The sequence below is a fragment of the Hippoglossus hippoglossus genome, chromosome 5 (genome assembly GCF_009819705.1).
Source record: "Hippoglossus hippoglossus isolate fHipHip1 chromosome 5, fHipHip1.pri, whole genome shotgun sequence".
NCBI classification, from domain to species: Eukaryota; Metazoa; Chordata; class Actinopteri; order Pleuronectiformes; family Pleuronectidae; genus Hippoglossus; species Hippoglossus hippoglossus.
This window is the reverse complement of record NC_047155.1, coordinates 5,430,064-5,452,306: the sequence shown is the minus strand read 5'-3', so window position 1 is coordinate 5,452,306 and position 22,243 is coordinate 5,430,064. Positions and strand designations below refer to the sequence as shown.

Genomic DNA, 22,243 nt, shown 5'->3' with positions numbered 1-22,243 from the left:
AACTGCTACAAACACAAAAACCTTTAAAAAAAACTGGAGGAAAGAAAAACTGAAAAAGAGACACATCTCCTTAAGTATTTTTAATTTCTGCTACACCTGCAATTGGTGTTTGCAAAACTTGTCTATGCCACTTTCTCTTATTGAAAGTTAAGGAAAGTTTGCTCATAAGAACTCTAACTATTGTTTCCCCGATTTATAACAAGCAATATAATTAAAAAGAAGAGTTAAATTTGTCAAGAAGTGATTCACAGTTGTGAGGAAAAGTGGCCGATGTAAAAGTCAAGCTCACCACTTTAGTCTTAGGTTAATTCAATGATTAGTGAAGGTGCCGTGTGGAACATTTATATCAAATGATATGGAAAGGTCGAGTGAGTGTTTTAATGAAAAGGGCAAGTGTGGCTTTAACGCCAAAATACCATAACCCCCCCCCCCCCCCCAACCTGGAGATTATATCTGCCAATTCGATGAAAATAACTTTTTCACAATTTAGGTAGATAAAAGAAAATAGTTAATGTTATAATATAATAAGAAAAAACCAAGGGGGACTCAAACCAAGTCCATTACTTTTATCTGCGGTTTGGAATATGCTGTGATATAGGATTTGAGTAAGTGTGAAAGGTTCTCTAAAATGATCAGATTTATCTTTAGTACATCCTAAGACGTGCTAATTCTGACTCCGCTCTGGAAGTGTTCGACATTAATAAATCCTCAAAGAGAATATTTCAGGATCTAGGAGCACAGTTGAGCGGCTGCTGAAATATTCAGCGCATTCTGCCCCCTGTCTTATTGGCCAAGTTTCGATTAGATACGAGGATTCCCCAGGTGAGTATCAACCCCAGTTCCATTTGAACAGGAGGTAAAATGAGAAGTCAACAGTATTTAGTCAAATAAAAAGGCAGAGATTAAAGAAACTTTGGCAGCCGAGTGTCAGTAATTGATTTATAATTTATCAACGGTTGTGCTGAGCAGTGGCCACCGGAGAGATGGGGCCCGATTTCTGTTACAACCTCCTTCCTTTCCTCGTGAGAACACTTAATATGGGCAGCTCTATTCTCGGAGTGGTTATTTAAACTACAGCTATCAATAGACGCTGCAGGATCCTGACAGAATATAAGCAAAACAACACTCTCCAATCCCTGCCTGATTAAATGAAATTGTCACGGCAATGAAAATGATCTATGGCGCTAAGGTGAATGTGTAAAGTGCCATAAATCTCTTTTTTGTCCCACCTTGAAAGGTCAGCATTTGCTAAGATGAGTCCAGAGACACAGTTTTATTTCACAATAATAAAAGTGAGAAAGCAGAAGCTACTCTGAAGACAGAGTTCCTGCCTGAGCGATAAACCGCCGCTGGCTCATTAATGAACAGTGCCTCAGCGCATGGTGGAGGGTGAAGGCGAAGTGAATGTCACCACCTTGTTGTGTTATCTCCATTCACAATCATCAAATCCTGTACACGTATTCATTAACTGTGATGAAGAGGTTCGAACATGTTCCCACGACGATGCAGTAAAAACAACGTGCAAAGGTCAATTTACATCCTGAATAAACACAACAGGAATAAACACGAAATCTTTGCTTCTTGCATATTCCAAGTGGCAACACACCGTGACATCATCCATCGGCTTGTGAGCCCTCGTTCTGAAGCCTCAACTTCGGAAATTTGGACAAACGCCGTCTTGGCTGTTTGACACCTACCATATTTGGAGGAGCGGGGGGGTGGAGCCTGACTGAGAGCTCGAGGACAGCGCACCAATTGGATGGGACTAGCTGCCACTCACACAAAATCAATGCCATAATTTGAATTGGGACCGTAATATACAGAATGAACTTCATGCTGTATTGAAGCCGACTTTGAACTACAGATTGAGATTATAAACTCCTTCAGAAAAGGTTTACTGACGTTATAAAGTGAAAGGTAGAGTCATTTGGTTTTTGCTGCTGGTCATTGAGAGAACACAGGTTTCACCTTCCGGACCCTTTCTGTTTTTATATACAGTTTATGGAATATTTAGACATTTAAAGTCAGAAGACTCAAACAGACACGGTTAAAGTTGATGCATCACAGGCTGAGACATTTGAGTCTAGCATGGGACAAGCTAAAGAAAGACCTGAGCCTACATGTCCCATAATGCAATGCAATTAAATCTTCCGCCTGGTAGCATCGTCAGGATTACTTTCATCATACTTTAGAAAGTTTCCTCCAGAGCGAAGAGAGGACATGATGCTTCTGTTCACACAGGTAGAAGAGTAGGCTCCTTCCAGGGGTAAAGCATCATCTATCGTACAGGAAGTCAGAATCTGCAGCACCACTGATGTTCACTCGTTTGTCCCGGAAACCCATGACTCATTATGTTATATAAATTCATCCCAGCCCGACAACATCGACAACACAGCGGAGGAACGAGAGAGAGAGAGAGAGAGAGAGAGAGAGCGTTTCACAGAAGAGCCATAAGCTCCGATGATAACATTCCAGTGCCTGTACCACATTATACAAATCCAATCACCACTCAGCGACTCGGTGTCAAATGAGTCAAACAATTTCACAAAGCAGATCTGCACAGCTCAAGACTTATTGGGGAGGTTTGGGTTTTTTTTGGGGGGGTGAAAACAAACGGTCAGACGAGGACGTGATAGCAGCAGCTGCCACTGTTTCCCAGTTCGAGTGCTTATCGCTGACTCTCTTCAAAGGAAACAAAGTTCTCCTCTGTGAACTGTAGCATTTTACTTTCATGGAAAACTTGCCAGTTTTTATGGATCACACAGCAGCTCCTAAAAATCCTAAAAGACACACCACCATTTATTTTGTTTATCTGTTTGTTTTTTTTCTCCTTGAACACGTAATTTAATTATTGGCAGCACTTACGCAGCGTCGCGCGCCAACGTGGGAATTTTAATAACTGATAAGTGTTGAGTCGACCAGCTGTGAAACTATTAAGAAATAATGGTGATGACCAGCAGATTGAGAAATCAATTTGCCAAGCAACAGCCACTGACGCCTCCCATACAGCTGTCCCGCATCGCAGCGCGTCTCCTAACAAGTGCAGATTGGCAGAACGTGGCTGTTCTCCTAACGCGGCCATAAACATGTGATGTGACCTCCTTCAGTCGCCCAACAAGCACAAGTGAAAGCTCTGGAGCGCGCAGGGGGCTCGATGAACTCTACTCACCCTGTACCACACGATCTCTCGAAGCCTTCCGTCAGTTTTGAAGTTACACTTGAGTGTGACAGTCTCTCCCACCACAACAGGCGGCAGCGGCTCGATGGTAACTGTCAAATATCCTGGAGGAACAAAAAAAAACAAGATGGAAGAGTTTTGTTAGAATAGAAACACTTTGCATGAACGATTCATATATATATGTTTTTGTGCTGCGACAAAAGAGTAAGGAATCGTTTGAATGAACCACGATTCAAGCTCACTCTCCCACATGGGGTTGAAGTATCTTGGTGAATAGCACTTCAGTGGTAGTTACTGAACGAGGCCAGAGAATTCATTTTGCATTGACCCTGCACAACTTCTTCGGCTGGTTTGGAGATGTAAACCATGTGACATGCACAATTCTTAATAATGAGTAATGTTATGAATTATGTTGACCTCTAATTTCATTTTCCTTACAAGAGAAAACTTTCTCACATTACTTTCTCCTGCATTGTATAAAAACTTGGAAAAACCTTCCACCGGTTGTTATCGGAGGCCTCTGCGCACCACTAACAATTGTCAGCAATTATCCATAATGACAAATGTCAGAATCAACAAAACAGAAGTCGTGAGGTTTATGACAAGAATGTATTTCAAAGGGGAAACGCTGCCGTCGCTTGTTACAAGGGCATCGCTGTCATAATCTGCTTTTTTTTTTTAAAACACACATCTTTTTCTTACACTTAGAAATCAGAGGATTTGCTGTCAAATATGTGTCTTTCTCTATTCGGCCCGGAGCGTCCTCATTTCCAAATAATTGAAAAACACATTTTTTCCACCGGGACTTTACAGGTGATGGTTTTTTGGTGACAAGCATAAACAGCAGGCATCACACCTTGCCTTCGTCAATGAAAGCTACAGACAGAAGGTGAAAGACACAAAAGGGAGACGTGTCAGACGCAAGGACAAAGCGTCGGTGACGACAGGCACACATTTAAAAAACCAGAGTCCCTGGTGGATTCCTGACCTCGCTACACTTAGCCTGATCATCAGCGCTTTGATTAACCATGTACAACTACTGCTAATATTACTTCACACAAACCTTGAGGTGTTGTCCCAACGCACACACACACTGACATAAATGAGATGGTAATTGGAGAGAATATCAGCGTATGCTTGCGATTCTATCTGGCAAATAAATGCTGGTGGATACAAAGGATCATGAGGAAACATGAGCAGTGGAATGAAAACTGGATGGACACACATTCAGATGAAAGGTAACGGGTAACTTAAGATCTGACGGAGTTCAATGTGGTGTCAAAAATACATTTATATTTCTATGAAAGCAAGTATAAAACATGTAGTTCAGAAGAAGGGAAAAAAAGCATCTCTTATGTGGTTAGAGCGGAGTGAGCCGGCGATGGTGCGTGGGCTGACAGAGAACCCTCCGCCCGACACTTCAGCAGTTTAATAGTAACAGATGGATTTTATAATAAATATATAGTAAATGAGTAAAAACAGAGCTAAATTGGAACCTTGTGACCAATTAAAGTGTTGAAACCGTGCAAGGGAAACAATATCTCACGGAGGGCGTCCCCTGGTAAGAAAGGGAGGGTATAGAAGGTTTAGTTTGTTTACTGAAAAGATTAAATCCCAGGAAGATTTGTAAGATCCCTGCTGTTTTTTTAATAAAATAAACTGTATAGAAATTATGAAATTGAAGCGATGGAACAAACCAGTAGGAGTTTGATACAGAATGAAAAGGTTTTACTCTTAGAATTCATTAGAAAAATGCTCTCACAGCGTGCACATGACTGCTAAGCAACAGGTCCCTCTACCTCTGTAACCCCTTTGCACTTTACTTAAAGAAAAGTGCCTCATCGGGTCGACTGCTGAGTCTCTAAGTGTATTTCACTAAAGTTTTACTTTCAAATATGACTCAACCGAGTGCTCGTCTTTTCCTTACTGATGACACAACGTGACTGTAAAAGACACAACCGACAAAATGCGGTCGACAAAAGCCACACAACAGAAACCCAAATGAGGTGTTACGGTACAGCTCTCAGGATTAAGTAGAATTGATTGCGTCCTTCCTTTTTGAGTGCTCCAGGCACCTGTACCGCAAACAACTCAAATAGACAAGACTCACGTTTTAGGCGGCGACCGGTTTGTCTTGGTTTTCACAAACAACGGCTCACTTGACCACAGCGAGCGTCTTGGCTCGCTTCCCTGTCAACACCCAGTGTCGCTCACTTCCGTTGGGATTTGGGTTTTCCATTATGTGGCTGTGTTCTCACTTTGCTGTCAAAGTTGTGTTGTGGCTTCTGCCTTCGTGTTTTCCTCACTTAAAAAAAATAATATAGCGAATTATGTTTTGGCCGTAAGCCTCGAAAAACGTAGACTTTGTCCATCTGTCTCGACAATCTCTACTGTGTGCGTCACGATGCAAACTGACAATTATGTGTTAAATCTTGTTGCTTTTCACAGCTGCAACATGCACCATCCATCCAGCATATCGTTTATCCTTTATTTGAGGGTCTCGTGGGGAGCGAGAGTCAATCCCCGCTGACACTGGGTGAGAGGCAGCGTACACCCAGCGAATCACAGAGCCAACATGCAGAGACAACCAATCACACCGACTGACAATCCAGAATCTTAGTATCCACAGAAACCCCCGCCCCCCACACACACACACAGGTAGATACAAACTGAAAACCTGCCCTGCAACAACTTCTAAACATGTTTATTGAGGTTTCTCTCATGCAGAGTTTGTATCAAAGGCAAATTACCTGACATAAAAGCTGCGAAATGGGTTGAAAGAGTTTGAAAAGGTTCCGTTCAATGTCAGAGTTAAAATAGGACACGGTGACGTGGTGTTTTTTTTTGCGTAAAACCCCCTTGGAAACCTTTACAACAAATTGCTCTTCTCCCTTTGACTGATGTTGGTGATTCAACCCCCCTATAGTGAGCTTCTCCTCCCACGGAGCTGCAGTAATGTTAGAGGTTATTGGTACAGTAAAAAAAATAACATAACATAAAGAGCTTAAGGAAAACGCTACGGTGCATCGAACAATCCCCTCGTGTCCTGTGTCTTTCATAAAAAGAGGGTGTTTAATATTAGCCACTCACGTCCATTCCGACGTTCAGTCACTCATTTTTGGCTTGTCTGGCTCTTTGTGTCAATTAGTACACAGTATATCTACAGATGTCACACTGAACCAGAGGAAGGACACGGTGAAGAGACAATTAGTCCTTTGGAAGACCTTCAGTCCAAGAATATATGTGTCTAGATAGTTTACTTTATCGCCGTGCCACAAAAGGTTGATGGATCTAAAATACTGCGTCACGTAGAACGGGGCTTGACTGAATAATTCAAAAGTATACATAGCAGTAGTAAACGGAACGTAAAAGGAAATGAAAAGCTGCACAAGGTGAACTTTGTATTCCAGAATATGACTATACACGGTACAGCTGTGGAGCCGTGCGGCACAGCAGGTGACAAATTGCAGAAAAAGACGTGAATAATCACCAGTGAAGTGCTACGTAACCCGGGAGGAGAAAGAAAAAGAAGAGATTGCGCTGCAGAAATGAAGTGTTACTCGCCCTTAAAACAGATCGTCTGGGGTTTCTGGGTTGGTAGACGCAGATCAGCATGTCTCTCGTGTCAGTGCACCTAGATATGCTTATTAAAGAATCTTAATTTAATCAGCAGGCTGAAGAGATCCCCTCTCTGGAGTCAAATTGAATGGATAAACCTTTCCGGAGACTGCATGTCATTAACACAGAGCTGATGCTCTTAGAGAAAATCCGAACCACTTACTACGAAACCCACAAGAGGAGCAGCCGGGCCTTATGAATGTCTCTCTGAGAGTTTGCCACAGAGGTGGTGGAAACTGGAAATGTATATTACAAGAAATAAAGAGACGTCTACAGACTCTGTGGAATACAGTGTTATTCACACGCCTTTACATAACGTCCAATACCTGAAAATAATAATTATAGGCCGTAGCTAGCAGTTAGCGCACAGCATTCACACAATGCAGCATAATGTAAAAGAAGCTAGGTGGTCTCCTTGTGTGGTTGCAGGGATTAATTGTGAACAAGTCATTGACTATGTGGCACAGAGCGAAATGCGGCATGGCCGATGACAGAGAAACGCTCCGGAGCGTGCAGGGAGGGATGAGGAAATTTTAAAAGAGCAAATTACATGGGTTATGCACTTGTGCCAGAGAAGTTCACATTTCATATAATCCCTATGAGAAACTGGAGCAGTTGCCGGCTGCACATACCAAGACACGAGGGCATAATTCCCACACAATTCAATATCCATCGGATGCCAATTAAATGACTCCATAAATTAGACAATTTTTTTCTTTTTGCCAATTCTCTGTTGAAAGCGTTCCAATGCAGCAGGATCTGATGTTATGCTTGCTTGTTAGAACACAGGCTGATATGGGCCATACTCAAGCAGCGGAAACGCAGCAGTGTCAATTCAACCCGCAGCATAAAAATCAACACTGTGAAAGTGTTAATGAAAATCTTCATCCACTTGCGATGATTCAACACTTGTGATGGTTCAGACGGCTCAACTCGAGACACTGAAAACCAACCTTGTATTTCTTGTGCAGGCTCTTACAGATATTACAGTTATTTTCTTCAACCGACCGAGAAGCTCCTTAAGTTCAACGGAAATCACACAACACAATTTTTCTGCTGATACTGAATGTGTTTAAACCTGGATCACAACTAAAAAAGACGATATCACAGCTTCTAGTAGCCTTCACGTCGTTATCTCCTGCAATAAAATTAAAGGACACATACGATGGTTTTTCATGGTTCTTTCCTCCTGTTTGTTATATACATTTTTTCAATGTAAAAGATCTGCAAAGTTACAAAGCTCCTCTCAACTCCAGAAAACACAGCTCCTGAAGCTCCTGAAGCTCCTGAAACACCTGAAGCTCCTGAAACCTCCAGAAACCCCTGAAGCTTCTGAGGCTCCTGAAGCTCCCGAAGCTTCTGAAGCCCCTGAAACACCTGAAACACCTGAAGCTACCGAGGCTCCTTAAGCTCCTGAAACACCTGAAGCTACCGAGGCTCCTTAAGCTCCTGAAACACCTGAAGCTACCGAGGCTCCTTAAGCTCCTGAAACACCTGAAGCTACCGAAGCTCCTGAAACACCTGAAGCTCCTGAAACACCTGAAACACCTGAAACACCTGAAGCTACCGAGGCTCCTTAAGCTCCTGAAACACCTGAAGCTACCGAGGCTCCTTAAGCTCCTGAAACACCTGAAGCTACCGAAGCTCCTGAAACACCTGAAGCTCCTGAAGCTCCTGAAACACCTGAAACACCTGAAGCTCCTGAAACCAGCCAATACCTCGGCACCATTATGATGTCACAATGTCTCTCTTTTGTGTACACCGACCTTTCCCACAAGACCTATCACAACAGAGGGGGCCAGCTGACCAATCAGAGCAAACCAGCCTCGAAGAGACAGTGGCTGAAAAGAGGATCCGCAGCAATACGCAGTATGAGGAAAGCAATGTGCTTTATGGAAATTAGAGCATGTAAAGCTCTTAAATAAAATCGATGAACCCGAGTATGAGCACAATATGTCTCCTTTGAAACAAACTATCGAATAACGCGTTAACCCGGTCACCGTTAATCCACCGTGCTCAGGCTGTACGGAAGCTAAAAGCCTCAATTTACATGTACATCTTTTAATCAACTTCAATGTGTTAGAGCAAATATCCCGCCCTCTCAAGATTAAACCCATGAATCAATAAAGACCAATCTTAATTTATACAGCAGGGTCTTTTCTCTTTTAAATGGGAAGTAGGACAGTATGCAACAACATGCCTGTATGTGCATTGTATTTTAACAGAGGACCTGATGTTGAGCCTCTTGAGAAAATGAAAGTGTAGCGTCTCTTTATCGGAGCTTACATTCAGCATAGAACCCCATTCTAGGTCCATGCTAGTGTTGCACAATATGGACCCTGCCTGTGTTAAGACTGTATGTGACGGAGGCCCCAGGTATGTTTGTATAGTGCTCACAGCCACCTACCGATAAGCTCCTTCTGCATGAATCAGCCAGTCTGCTCGGCTGACGCTACCTTGAATTCTAACACTAACACAGCTGTGACTCTCACATGGGGAGCAGAGGCAGCAGCGCTCACCGAGGAGAGGAATTTAAAGAGGACGAAGATTTAAAATACGCTCAATCAAAAGAAAAAACATTCTGCATCCTCAGAAAAGAAACTGCTCTAAAGGGAGGTAATATGTTGTCGTGAAATGTTAAGGGTATATAATTATATATAATAAACTTTATTTACGAAGCACTTTTGACAAAGTTAGAGCGAAAAGAACAGAGGGAATTAAAAAAGCATCAATTAAAAAACAAAGCAGGGATCATAAAACAGAGGGGAATAAAAATGAAGGTAGAGGAAAATATTAAATTTGAGTAAAGGTGGATGATAAAACACAGCAAATAAAACATATTCATAAAAGCTATCCATAAAAAAAAATGTTTAGAGATGAGTCTTAAAAGACAATAAAAGATGTTGCCTGCCTGATTTTGATATGTACACTGCTCCACAGTTTGGAGGCGTTAACAGCAAAAGCATAGTCACGCTGTAAATCGTGTTTCCACTTCCTCCCACTGTACAAATGGACCGTAAATATTGAAAGTGTTTTAAGCCAGAAACACTTTAAAATAAATAAGTATGGTAAAAAACTATCTACCGTCTTTGACAAAAACTCAATTAAAGTGTTTTCTGACTTTTTGGTATGACCCATATCCCATCGGCTAACATGGAGGAGGTGGGGTTTACGACATGTACTGCAGTCAGCCACCAGGGGGTGAGCCAGATCACTTGGCTTCACTTTTGCAGAGCTGTCATGTTTGAGCTCCATCCTCCGATCTAACGCCCTGCAGTGCACACATGGGGTTAATGTGCCCTTGATATAATTTGGAGCCGATTTATTTGTTTTAGATTTTAATAAAAATCCATGTGGAGTGTAACAGGCCGCCAGTGCAAGATGTCATGTTCAGGAGTAATGTGTTCATGATATTCCTCAGTTAAGCCTATGGTTCTGCAGCAAATCCTTGAAATAATTCAACTTGTCTTGAAACTAAAAGTCATTTAGCGGGGAGGCAGAGCACTTGGATATCATTACATGAGCGCAGGGGCTAGTGTGGAGTGACCAGAGAGTGCATAGCATTTAATTGGCTCATATTAGGTGGTTGTGGAGGCAGACAAGGCCTCCGGCTTGTCTTCATCCATCAGAGGCGCTGTTGGAACAACATCTAATGAGGGGTGCAAACTATGCTTTCTTCCATTAATAACAGCAATTTGCCAAGATGCAATGAGAAAACAAAACACAGCCAATGATGGACCGGCCCAAAATGTGCCTGTTATTGTGCTCTTTGATTTATGGCTGTGGCCTACCTTTGCTTAGACGTCAGTGCGGCTAAATGCATGAGAAAAATGGACGGCCGAGTTTCTTCTGCTCTCTTCCTCTGAGCAGTGAGTAAACAAACAGCTGATTTGAGCATCATCACATCCAGAGGAGGTGTTTTCGAGGAAAAGATGGAACCTCTTGTTTCAAAAAGTGATAAAAAGCACATATAGGATGAATGTAGGAGATGTTGAACCATTTCTACTGTAATGAAGATATCTTGTCTTTTAACAAAAAGAGGATATGATGAATCTTTGTTCTTTGTTTTATAAAACGCATGTAATATAATGAGCAATTTGACGGTTTGTCCTCAACTGTACGAAGCTTTAGCGTTGTGGACATATTACGATCAATAAATTAAGTTAATAACTTTACATCTATTAAAAGAAAGGGAGCGATTTGATGGCAGGAGCTTACGGCAAGTGAGATGTGCTTTTAATGGTAAAGGGTGAGATTGGGGGGTGGCGGGTGAGGTGGGTGTGCGACATATTAATGCTTTACATGTTTTGGCAGCGCTAATCTCTCCATTTGTAATCATAGCATTTAGTCGATGTTCCGCGGGTCCCATCTGAGAAACGCTGAAGTACAGAGCCTAAGGCAAACAGGGCTATAGATTTTGCAAACGGTCATGTTATATATCTTATTCACATTATTCCCCATAAAAAAAATATTCACTAAGTGGGGAACTTAGTGGCCATTAAAGCTCTCGCGGAGCCGGACAGGTATCATGTAGCTAAGTACCTTTACTGCCTCGTCCTTTTTTTATTTCTCAGAACGTGAATAAAAATGAATGAAGATGAAGAGACTTTCTTAATGAAATTGTATATTACATGAAAGTTGGAAGCAGCAGAAAAGAGCAGCAGGTTTTTGAGCAGAACATTGAGCAGGAGGGGGGGGGGGGGGGTGTCTCAAGGAGCTGTGAGGGTCCTGACAGCGACAGGAACTAGACCCAATAGAGTGCAAACTAATGCCAGGAGCCAATAATCCCTTTTAACTCTGCAGCACCTACTTGCACACATTCACATTCAACATGTCTGATTTCTTTCCATCAAGGTGAATGAATTATTCCCCAGGAAATTAGTGAAATCTCTCTCTCTCTCAAGAAAATAGTGTCTAGGCCCATGTCCCATGTGAGCCTGTCTCTGAATCTGTTGCACATGAGAACCACCTTCATACGACATGAATACACCCCCCACGATACCCGTTATGAATTCTATGGAAACAAACTCCACCCATTTATTCAGATGCGCACCAAACTTTGTATGAGCTCTTTCCACACTCATATCGTATCCTTCCACCAAGTATTGTGTTCATCTGTCTGCTAGTTTTTGAGTAATGCTTCAAAAACTAAACATAACCTCCTTGAGGGAGATAAATCAGACCTCTGATTATTATGAAATGCATCTATTTGATTTGACTTTAATTGTTACTGTATGTTGTGAATGAAGGAGAACACACTCTGCCTCTCACTGAAAGCTCCTCTTAACACCAAGTGTGAACAGGCCGCTGTGAAATGCAGTAAATCCTGAAAAAACAACAACTTCTTCCTCACACACAACCAGCTCCTCCCAGTCAGGACATGTCTTTGTCTCCTCCCTTCACAGGCGTGTAAGTGTAAGGACCAGTGAACAACAAGCCTTGAACTGTGGGAGATGAGTCACTGCAGGGAGTGAACGAGAGGGGGAGGAGCAGAGATCTGTTTCTGCTCAGAGGAAGTGAAACTGTTCTACAGTCAGTGGCACCAGCTGAAATGGCGCAGCAAGAAAATCAACTAGACAGAGAAAGATTCTGCTGTTCGATCTGTCTGGATCCACTGAGGGATCCGGGGACTACTGGCTGTGGACACAGCTACTGTCTGAGCTGTATTAACACCCACTGGGACAAAGAGGAGGAGAGAGGAAGCTACAGCTGCCCTCAGTGTAGACAGACCTTCACACCGAGGCCTGTCCTGGAGAAAAACACCATGTTAGCTGATTCACTGGAGGAGCTGAAGAAGACTGGACTCCAAGCTGCTCCTGCTGATCACTGCTATGCTGGATCTGAAGATGTGGCCTGTGATTTCTGCACTGGGAGAAAACTGAAAGCTCTCAAGTCCTGTTTGGTTTGTTTGGTCTCTTATTGTGAAAAACACCTCCAGCCTCATTTTCAGTCACCTCCATTTAAGAAGCACAAGTTGGTGGAGCCCTCGGAGAAGCTCCAGGAGAACATCTGCTCTCATCACGATGAGGTGATGAAGATGTTCTGCCGCACTGATCAGCAGTGTATCTGTTATCTCTGCTCTGTGGATGAACATAAAGACCACGACACAGTGTCAGCTGCAGCAGAAAGGACTGAGAGGCAGAGAGAGCTCGGGCTGAGGAGACAAACAATCCAGCAGAGAGTCCAGGACACAGAGAAAGATGTGAAGCTGCTTCAAAAGGAGGAGGAGGCCGTCAATGGCTCTGCTGATAAAGCAGTGAAGGACAGTGAGAAGATCTTCACTGAGCTGATCCGTCTGCTGGAGAAAAGAAGCTCTGATGTGAAGCAGCAGATCAGATCCCAGCAGCAAACTGAAGTGAGTCGAGTCAGAGAGCTTCAGGAGAGACTGGAGCAGGAGATCACTGAGCTGAAGAGGAAAGACCATGAACTGAAGCAGCTCGCAGACACAGAGGATCACACCCAGTTTCTACACAACTACCCCTCACTGTCACCACTCAGTGAATCTACACACTCATCCAGCATCAGGATCCATCCTCTGAGGTACTTTGAGGACGTGACAGCGGCTGTGTCACAGGTCAGAGGTCGACTACAGGACATTCTGAGTGAGACAGAGATTTTACAGATTGTGTCTCAAGTGGATGTTTTACTGCCACAACCAGAGCCAGAGACCAGAGCTGACTTCTTAAAATATTCACAGGAAATCACACTGGATCCAAACACAGCAAACAGACGTCTGCTATTATCTGAGGGAAACAGAAAAGTAACATTTATGAGAGTAGAACAGTCTTATTCTGATCACCCAGACAGATTCACTGGTTGGTATCAGGTCCTGAGTAGAGAGAGTCTGACTGGATGTTGTTACTGGGAGGTGGAGGTGAAGGTGGGGGTGAGAGGAGGAGGTGGTGTAGCAGTCACATACAAGAATATCAGCAGAGCAGGAAACTCAGGTGAATGTAGATTTGGATTCAATGATAAATCTTGGTTGTTATATTGTGATGTAAACAGTTATAAACTTTATTACAACAGGATCAACACTCCAGTGTCAGGTCCTCGGTCCTCCAGAGTAGGAGTGTACCTGGATCACAGTGCAGGTGTTCTGTCCTTCTACAGCGTCTCTGACACCATGACTCTCCTCCACAGAGTCCAGACCACATTCACTCAGCCTCTCTATGCTGGAGTTAGGGTTTCTCATGGAGACACAGTTGAGTTCTGTAAACTCAAATAGACTGATGTTTTATAACTTGTATTGATCCTGATCCTCATCAATGAGCTGATTATTTGTTCTTTTCTTTTCCACATGTGAGATGGGGGTGAAACAAACTGATTGTGTGTCCATGAACTCACTGAACAAGAGTCACTGAACAGACTTTACTGATGAAATTATCAATAAACTCGTCAACATGTCCAACAGATCGACTTCACTTTGTTTTGATTTACAGTCCATCAGTGTTATGGGATGTTTGGTCACATGGTAAATGTGGAACCTGGTTTGTTTTCATCACGGCTCATCTCTGTAAAGCGTGAATCCACTCGTCCTCATTGTATTTACATATTTAGTGAACGGGCATATTTATCTGCTGCTGCGTAGGTTTCTGTTCTTTTTTATTTTCATGATCTGAACTAGCAGTTCCATTGGAGAGTGTCCTGATCGAGTCCCTCTGAGGGTCTTTGCTGCAGCTCTCATCACGTGTGTTTCTAAACTTGGTCTTTTTATTTGATATTCTTATCTTCATCCCTTTCAGTTTTCAATGCATTTTTGCTTCATTGCTGAGATGTGGCCATGTGGCATCTCTGGCAGCCGGAGCTTCACAGGCGCAGCACAAGCAATTCGTTTGACAGCTTATTGGTGGCTGTTGTGAAACTGTATCTACCTGTGATGCTGCGTCCTCACTTCTAACAAATGTCAGGGTGGTAACCAAAGATGACGACAGGTAGGCGTGTCCCCATATGTACAAAAACTACATCAATATGTTATTAATTGATTATCTGACATTTCTTTAAAATGTTTGCTCGATATTCTCTAATGCCAGGAGCCAATAATCCCCTTTAACTCTGCAGCACCTATTTGAACAAGTTCACATTCAACATGTCTGATTTCTTTCCATCAAGGTGAATGAATTATTCCCCAGGAAATTAGTGAAATCTCTCTCTCTCTCAAGAAAATAGTGTCTAGGCCCATGTCCCATGTGAGCCTGTCTCTGAATCTGTTGCACATGAGAACCACCTTCATACGACATGAATACACCCCCCACGATACCCGATATGAATTCTATGGAAACAAACTCCACCCATTTATTCAGATGTACACGAAACTTTGTATGAGCTCTTTCCACACTCATATCGTATCCTTCCACCAAGTATTGTGTTCATCTGTCTGCTAGTTTTTGAGTAATGCTTCAAAAACAAAACATAACCTCCTTGAGGGAGATAAATCAGACCTCTGATTATTATGAAATACATCTATTTGATTTGACTTTAATTGTTACTGTATGTTGTGAATGAAGGAGAACACACTCTGCCTCTCACTGAAAGCTCCTCTTAACACCAAGTGTGAACAGGCCGCTGTGAAATGCAGTAAATCCTGAAAAAACAACAACTTCTTCCTCACACACAACCAGCTCCTCCCAGTCAGGACATGTCTTTGTCTCCTCCCTTCACAGGCGTGTAAGTGTAAGGACCAGTGAACAACAAGCCTTGAACTGTGGGAGATGAGTCACTGCAGGGAGTGAACGAGAGGGGGAGGAGCAGAGATCTGTTTCTGCTCAGAGGAAGTGAAACTGTTCTACAGTCAGTGGCACCAGCTGAAATGGCGCAGCAAGAAAATCAACTAGACAGAGAAAGATTCTGCTGTTCGATCTGTCGGGATCTACTGAGGGATCCGGGGACTACTGTCTGTGGACACAGCTACTGTCTGAGCTGTATTAACACCCACTGGGACAAAGAGGAGGAGAGAGGAAGCTACAGCTGCCCTCAGTGTAGACAGACCTTCACACCGAGGCCTGTCCTGGGGAAAAACACCATGTTAGCTGATTCACTGGAGGAGCTGAAGAAGACTGGACTCCAAGTTGCTCCTGCTGATCACTGCTATGCTGGATCTGAAGATGTGGCCTGTGATTTCTGCACTGGGAGAAAACTGAAAGCTCTCAAGTCCTGTTTGGTTTGTTTGGTCTCTTATTGTGAAAAACACCTCCAGCCTCATTTTCAGTCACCTCCATTTAAGAAGCACAAGTTGGTGGAGCCCTCGGAGAAGCTCCAGGAGAACATCTGCTCTCATCACGATGAGGTGATGAAGATGTTCTGCCGCACTGATCAGCAGTGTATCTGTTATCTCTGCTCTGTGGATGAACATAAAGACCACGACACAGTGTCAGCTGCAGCAGAAAGGACTGAGAGGCAGAGAGAGCTCGGGCTGAGGAGACAAACAATCCAGCAGAGAGTCCAGGACACAGAGAAAGATGTGAAGCTGCTTCAACAGGAGGAGGAGGCCGTCAATGGCTCTGCTGATAAAGCAGTGAAGGACAGTGAGAAGATCTTCACTGAGCTGATCCGTCTGCTGGAGAAAAGAAGCTCTGATGTGAAGCAGCAGATCAGATCCCAGCAGCAAACTGAAGTGAGTCGAGTCAGAGAGCTTCAGGAGAGACTGGAGCAGGAGATCACTGAGCTGAAGAGGAAAGACCATGAACTGAAGCAGCTCGCAGACACAGAGGATCACACCCAGTTTCTACACAACTACCCCTCACTGTCACCACTCAGTGAATCTACACACTCATCCAGCATCAGGATCCGTCCTCTGAGGTACTTTGAGGACGTGACAGCAGCTGTGTCACAGGTCAGAGGTCGACTACAGGACATTCTGAGTGAGACAGAGATTTTACAGATTGTGTCTCAAGTGGATGTTTTACTGCCACAACCAGAGCCAGAGACCAGAGCTGACTTCTTAAAATATTCACAGGAAATCACACTGGATCCAAACACAGCAAACAGACGTCTGCTATTATCTGAGGGAAACAGAAAAGTAACATTTATGAGAGTAGAACAGTCTTATTCTGATCACCCAGACAGATTCACTGGTTGGTATCAGGTCCTGAGTAGAGAGAGTCTGACTGGACGTTGTTACTGGGAGGTGGAGGTGAAGGTGGGGGTGAGAGGAGGAGGTGGTGTAGCAGTCACATACAAGAATATCAGCAGAGCAGGAAACTCAGGTGAATGTAGATTTGGATTCAATGATAAATCTTGGTTGTTATATTGTGATGTAAACAGTTATAAACTTTATTACAACAGGATCAACACTCCAGTGTCAGGTCCTCAGTCCTCCAGAGTAGGAGTGTACCTGGATCACAGTGCAGGTGTTCTGTCCTTCTACAGCGTCTCTGACACCATGACTCTCCTCCACAGAGTCCAGACCACATTCACTCAGCCTCTCTATGCTGGAGTTAGGGTTTCTCATGGAGACACAGTTGAGTTCTGTAAACTCAAATAGACTGATGTTTTATAACTTGTATTGATCCTGATCCTCATCAATGAGCTGATTATTTGTTCTTTTCTTTTCCACATGTGAGATGGGGGTGAAACAAACTGATTGTGTGTCCATGAACTCACTGAACAGACTTTACTGATGAAATTATCAATAAACTCGTCAACATGTCCAACAGATCGACTTCACTTTGTTTTGATTCACAGTCCATCAGTGTTATGGGATGTTTGGTCTCATTGTAAATGTGGAACCTGGTTTGTTTTTATTACGGTAAAATCTCTGTAAAGCGTGAATCCACTCGTCCTCATTTATTTACATATTTAGTGAACGGGCATATTTATCTGCTGCTGCGTAGGTTTCTGGTCTTTTTGATTTTCATGATCTGAACTAGCAGTTCCATTGGAGAGTGTCCTGATCGAGTCCCTCTGAGGGTCTTTGCTGCAGCTCTCATCACGTGTGTTTCTAAACTTGGTCTTTTTATTTGATATTCTTATCTTCATCCCTTTCAGTTTTCAATGCATTTTTGCTTCATTGCTGAGATGTGGCCATGTGGCATCTCTGGCAGCCGGAGCTTCACAGGCGCAGCACAAGCAATTCGTTTGACAGCTTACTGGTGGCTGTTGTGAAACTGTATCTACCTGTGATGCTGCGTCCTCACTTCTAACAAATGTCAGGGTGGTAACCAAAGATGACGACAGGTAGGCGTGTCCCCATATGTACAAAAACTACATCAATATGTTATTAATTGATTATCTGACATTTCTTTAAAATGTTTGCTCGATATTCTCTAATGCCAGGAGCCAATAATCCCCTTTAACTCTGCAGCACCTATTTGAACAAGTTCACATTCAACATGTCTGATTTCTTTCCATCAAGGTGAATGAATTATTCCCCAGGAAATTAGTGAAATCTCTCTCTCTCTCAAGAAAATAGTGTCTAGGCCCATGTCCCATGTGAGCCTGTCTCTGAATCTGTTGCACATGAGAACCACCTTCATACGACATGAATACACCCCCCACGATACCCGATATGAATTCTATGGAAACAAACTCCACCCATTTATTCAGATGTACACGAAACTTTGTATGAGCTCTTTCCACACTCATATCGTATCCTTCCACCAAGTATTGTGTTCATCTGTCTGCTAGTTTTTGAGTAATGCTTCAAAAACAAAACATAACCTCCTTGAGGGAGATAAATCAGACCTCTGATTATTATTAAATGCATCTATTTGATTTGACTTTAATTGTTACTGTATGTTGTGAATGAAGGAGAACACACTCTGCCTCTCACTGAAAGCTCCTCTTAACACCAGGTGTGAACAGGCCGCTGTGAAATGCAGTAAATCCTGAAAAAACAACAACTTCTTCCTCACACACAACCAGCTCCTCCCAGTCAGGACATGTCTTTGTCTCCTCCCTTCACAGGCGTGTAAGTGTAAGGACCAGTGAACAACAAGCCTTGAACTGTGGGAGATGAGTCACTGCAGGGAGTGAACGAGAGGGGGAGGAGCAGAGATCTGTTTCTGCTCAGAGGAAGTGAAACTGTTCTACAGTCAGTGGCACCAGCTGAAATGGCGCAGCAAGAAAATCAACTAGACAGAGAAAGATTCTGCTGTTCGATCTGTCGGGATCTACTGAGGGATCCGGGGACTACTGTCTGTGGACACAGCTACTGTATGAGCTGTATTAACACCCACTGGGACAAAGAGGAGGAGAGAGGAAGCTACAGCTGCCCTCAGTGTAGACAGACCTTCACACCGAGGCCTGTCCTGGGGAAAAACACCATGTTAGCTGATACACTGGAGGAGCTGAAGAAGACTGGACTCCAAGTTGCTCCTGCTGATCACTGCTATGCTGGATCTGAAGATGTGGCCTGTGATTTCTGCACTGGGAGAAAACTGAAAGCTCTCAAGTCCTGTTTGGTTTGTTTGGTCTCTTATTGTGAAAAACACCTCCAGCCTCATTTTCAGTCACCTCCATTTAAGAAGCACAAGTTGGTGGAGCCCTCGGAGAAGCTCCAGGAGAACATCTGCTCTCATCACGATGAGGTGATGAAGATGTTCTGCCGCACTGATCAGCAGTGTATCTGTTATCTCTGCTCTGTGGATGAACATAAAGACCACGACACAGTGTCAGCTGCAGCAGAAAGGACTGAGAGGCAGAGAGAGCTCGGGCTGAGGAGACAAACAATCCAGCAGAGAGTCCAGGACACAGAGAAAGATGTGAAGCTGCTTCAACAGGAGGTGGAGGCCGTCAATGGCTCTGCTGATAAAGCAGTGAAGGACAGTGAGAAGATCTTCACTGAGCTGATCCGTCTGCTGGAGAAAAGAAGCTCTGATGTGAAGCAGCAGATCAGATCCCAGCAGCAAACTGAAGTGAGTCGAGTCAGAGAGCTTCAGGAGAGACTGGAGCAGGAGATCACTGAGCTGAAGAGGAAAGACCATGAACTGAAGCAGCTCTCAGACACAGAGGATCACACCCAGTTTCTACACAACTACCCCTCACTGTCACCACTCAGTGAATCTACACACTCATCCAGCATCAGGATCCGTCCTCTGAGGTACTTTGAGGACGTGACAGCAGCTGTGTCACAGGTCAGAGGTCGACTACAGGACATTCTGAGTGAGACAGAGACAAAGATTTTACAGATTGTGTCTCAAGTGGATGTTTTACTGCCACAACCAGAGCCAGAGACCAGAGCTGACTTCTTAAAATATTCACAGGAAATCACACTGGATCCAAACACAGCAAAAAAACATCTGTTATTATCTGAGGGAAACAGAAAAGTAACATTTATAAGAGAAGAACAGTCTTATTCTGATCACCCAGACAGATTCACTGGTTGGTATCAGGTCCTGAGTAGAGAGAGTCTGACTGGACGTGGTTACTGGGAGGTGGAGTTGGGGGTGGGGGTGAGAGGAGGAGGTGGTGTAGCAGTCACATACAAGAATATCAGCAGAGCAGGAAAGTCACATGAATGTAGCTTTGGATTCAATGATAAATCTTGGTTGTTACGTTGTCTTGGAAACAGTTATAACTTTTTTTACAACAGCATCAACACTCCAGTGTCAGGTCCTCGGTCCTCCAGAGTAGGAGTGTACCTGGATCACCGTGCAGGTGTTCTGTCCTTCTACAGAGTCTCTGACACCATGACTCTCCTCCACAGAGTCCAGACCACATTCACTCAGCCTCTCTATGCTGGAGTTAGGGTTTATTTTGGAGACACAGTTGAGTTCCGTAAACTCAAATAGACTCGATTCATTAAAAGCAGTGATTTAGATTCTGTGTTTAAATCTTTAACTTATTTTGTTTCCATGTTTGTTGCTCAAAGTTCGTCATCGTGACGTTTCTGCTCCGCACAGAGATCAGCTGTCAATCAAACACTGACCTTCCTTTATCACACATATTTACTTCTCACTTTGTAAAGACACAAATCTATAATTACACTGACATGAATGTGTGTGAAAGAACTAATGTTGCTGTCGTTTTCTAAATCAATGTAGAAATAAGGTTCTGTGATGTTTTATAACGTGTGTTGATCCTGATCCTCATCAATGAGCTGATTATTTGTTCTTTTCTTTTCCACATGTGAGATGGGGGTGAAACAAACTGATTGTGTGTCCATGAACTCACTGAACAAGAGTCACTGAACAGACTTTACTGATGAAATTATCAATAAACTCGTCAACATGTCCAACAGATCGACTTCACTTTGTTTTGATTCACAGTCCATCAGTGTTATGGGATGTTTGGTCACATGGTAAATGTGGAACCTGGTTTGTTTTCATCACGGCTCATCTCTGTAAAGCGTGAATCCACTCGTCCTCATTGTATTTACATATTTAGTGAACGGGCATATTTATCTGCTGCTGCGTAGGTTTCTGGTCTTTGTGATTTTCATGATCTGAACTAGCAGTTCCATTGGAGAGTGTCCTGATCGAGTCCCTCTGAGGGTCTTTGCTGCAGCTCTCATCACGTGTGTTTCTAAACTTGGTCTTTTTATTTGATATTCTTATCTTCATCCCTTTCAGTTTTCAATGCAATTTTGCTTCATTGCTGAGATGTGGCCATGTGGCATCTCTGGCAGCCGGAGCTTCACAGGCGCAGCACAAGCAATTCGTTTGACAGCTTACTGGTGGCTGTTGTGAAACTGTATCTACCTGTGATGCTGCGTCCTCACTTCTAACAAATGTCAGGGTGGTAACCAAAGATGACGACAGGTAGGCGTGTCCCCATATGTACAAAAACTACATCAATATGTTATTAATAGATTATCTGACATTTCTTTAAAATGTTTGCTCGATATTCTCTAAAATAGTTTGTTCTTACGTCTTAATTAATTCCCCCACCTTGAAATTCATAGTGCTCTAACAAGTCAGCTTCTCTAATTAGATTAAAGGTGCAAAAGTAGAGAATCGTCATGATGATTGAATCGTCTTAAACAAACTAACGGTGTTGACATTTACTGTGGATGAACGAGCGCCGTGGGGGGGCCTCAGCAGAGTCGACACGTCGCAGGTTAGTGATTTGTTACTGTACATGCAAGCTGAGCTCAGGAAGTGTTGCGTGGAGGGAGAGTCCGGATGACTGGCCGTCGATTTATTCTGGCCGAGAACACAATCTGCGCCTGCGGAGAAGGTCTTCTTTTGTAAACAGAAAGCTGGTGAGCTGATGCGTTTTTTCAATCAGAGTGATTTACTGTTTAATGACACACTTCGGCTTCAAGAATGTCAGCGGCCGTCCGCTGTAATCCACCGCCCCCCCACGAGCCCACGGTGCAGCAGTGGATAGCAATCACGAGGAACCCTATCAGTGGGTCCTCATTCTGAAGGGGCCTTAGGCGTGTGGAATTATCACGTCACTGGTGAGAAGAGTCGGAGCCTGAGATGAAACACAGCCAGCCTGCCCACGTGGAGTTAGTCAGATGCAGCGGTGTGTGTGTGTGTGTGTGTGTCACTGCCTCAGTTAGCT

The 22,243-nt window shown here is 43.5% G+C and overlaps 4 protein-coding genes across 6 annotated transcripts in view; 3 read left to right on the top strand and 1 right to left on the bottom strand.

Annotated features, from left to right (window-relative positions):
• igsf21a (immunoglobin superfamily, member 21a) overlaps positions 1-22,243 on the bottom strand; it is a 183,217-nt gene that overhangs the window by 108,396 nt on the left and 52,578 nt on the right. For all 3 annotated transcript variants that reach the window (XM_034585369.1, XM_034585367.1, XM_034585368.1), the window contains one exon: positions 3,170-3,282. In XM_034585369.1, the coding sequence (XP_034441260.1) occupies positions 3,170-3,282 (113 nt within the window). The remainder of the gene's footprint in view (positions 1-3,169; positions 3,283-22,243) is intronic.
• On the top strand, positions 12,348-14,021 carry LOC117761452 (tripartite motif-containing protein 16-like). The gene has a single exon (XM_034585365.1). The coding sequence runs from the start codon at positions 12,348-12,350 to the stop codon at positions 14,019-14,021; it is 1,674 nt and encodes a 557-aa protein (XP_034441256.1).
• LOC117761451 (tripartite motif-containing protein 16-like) lies at positions 15,557-17,276 on the top strand. Its single transcript, XM_034585364.1, has one exon. It carries the CDS (start codon positions 15,603-15,605, stop codon positions 17,274-17,276), a length of 1,674 nt encoding a protein of 557 aa, XP_034441255.1. The 5' UTR covers positions 15,557-15,602.
• Positions 18,798-20,637, top strand: LOC117761450 (tripartite motif-containing protein 16-like). The gene has a single exon (XM_034585363.1). The coding sequence runs from the start codon at positions 18,844-18,846 to the stop codon at positions 20,521-20,523; it is 1,680 nt and encodes a 559-aa protein (XP_034441254.1). The 5' UTR covers positions 18,798-18,843; the 3' UTR covers positions 20,524-20,637.

Coding starts and splice junctions, on each gene's coding strand:
- LOC117761452 (XM_034585365.1), top strand. CDS start 12,348: ATGGCGCAGCAAGAAAATCAACTAGACAGAGAAAGATTCTGCTGTTCG.
- LOC117761451 (XM_034585364.1), top strand. CDS start 15,603: ATGGCGCAGCAAGAAAATCAACTAGACAGAGAAAGATTCTGCTGTTCG.
- LOC117761450 (XM_034585363.1), top strand. CDS start 18,844: ATGGCGCAGCAAGAAAATCAACTAGACAGAGAAAGATTCTGCTGTTCG.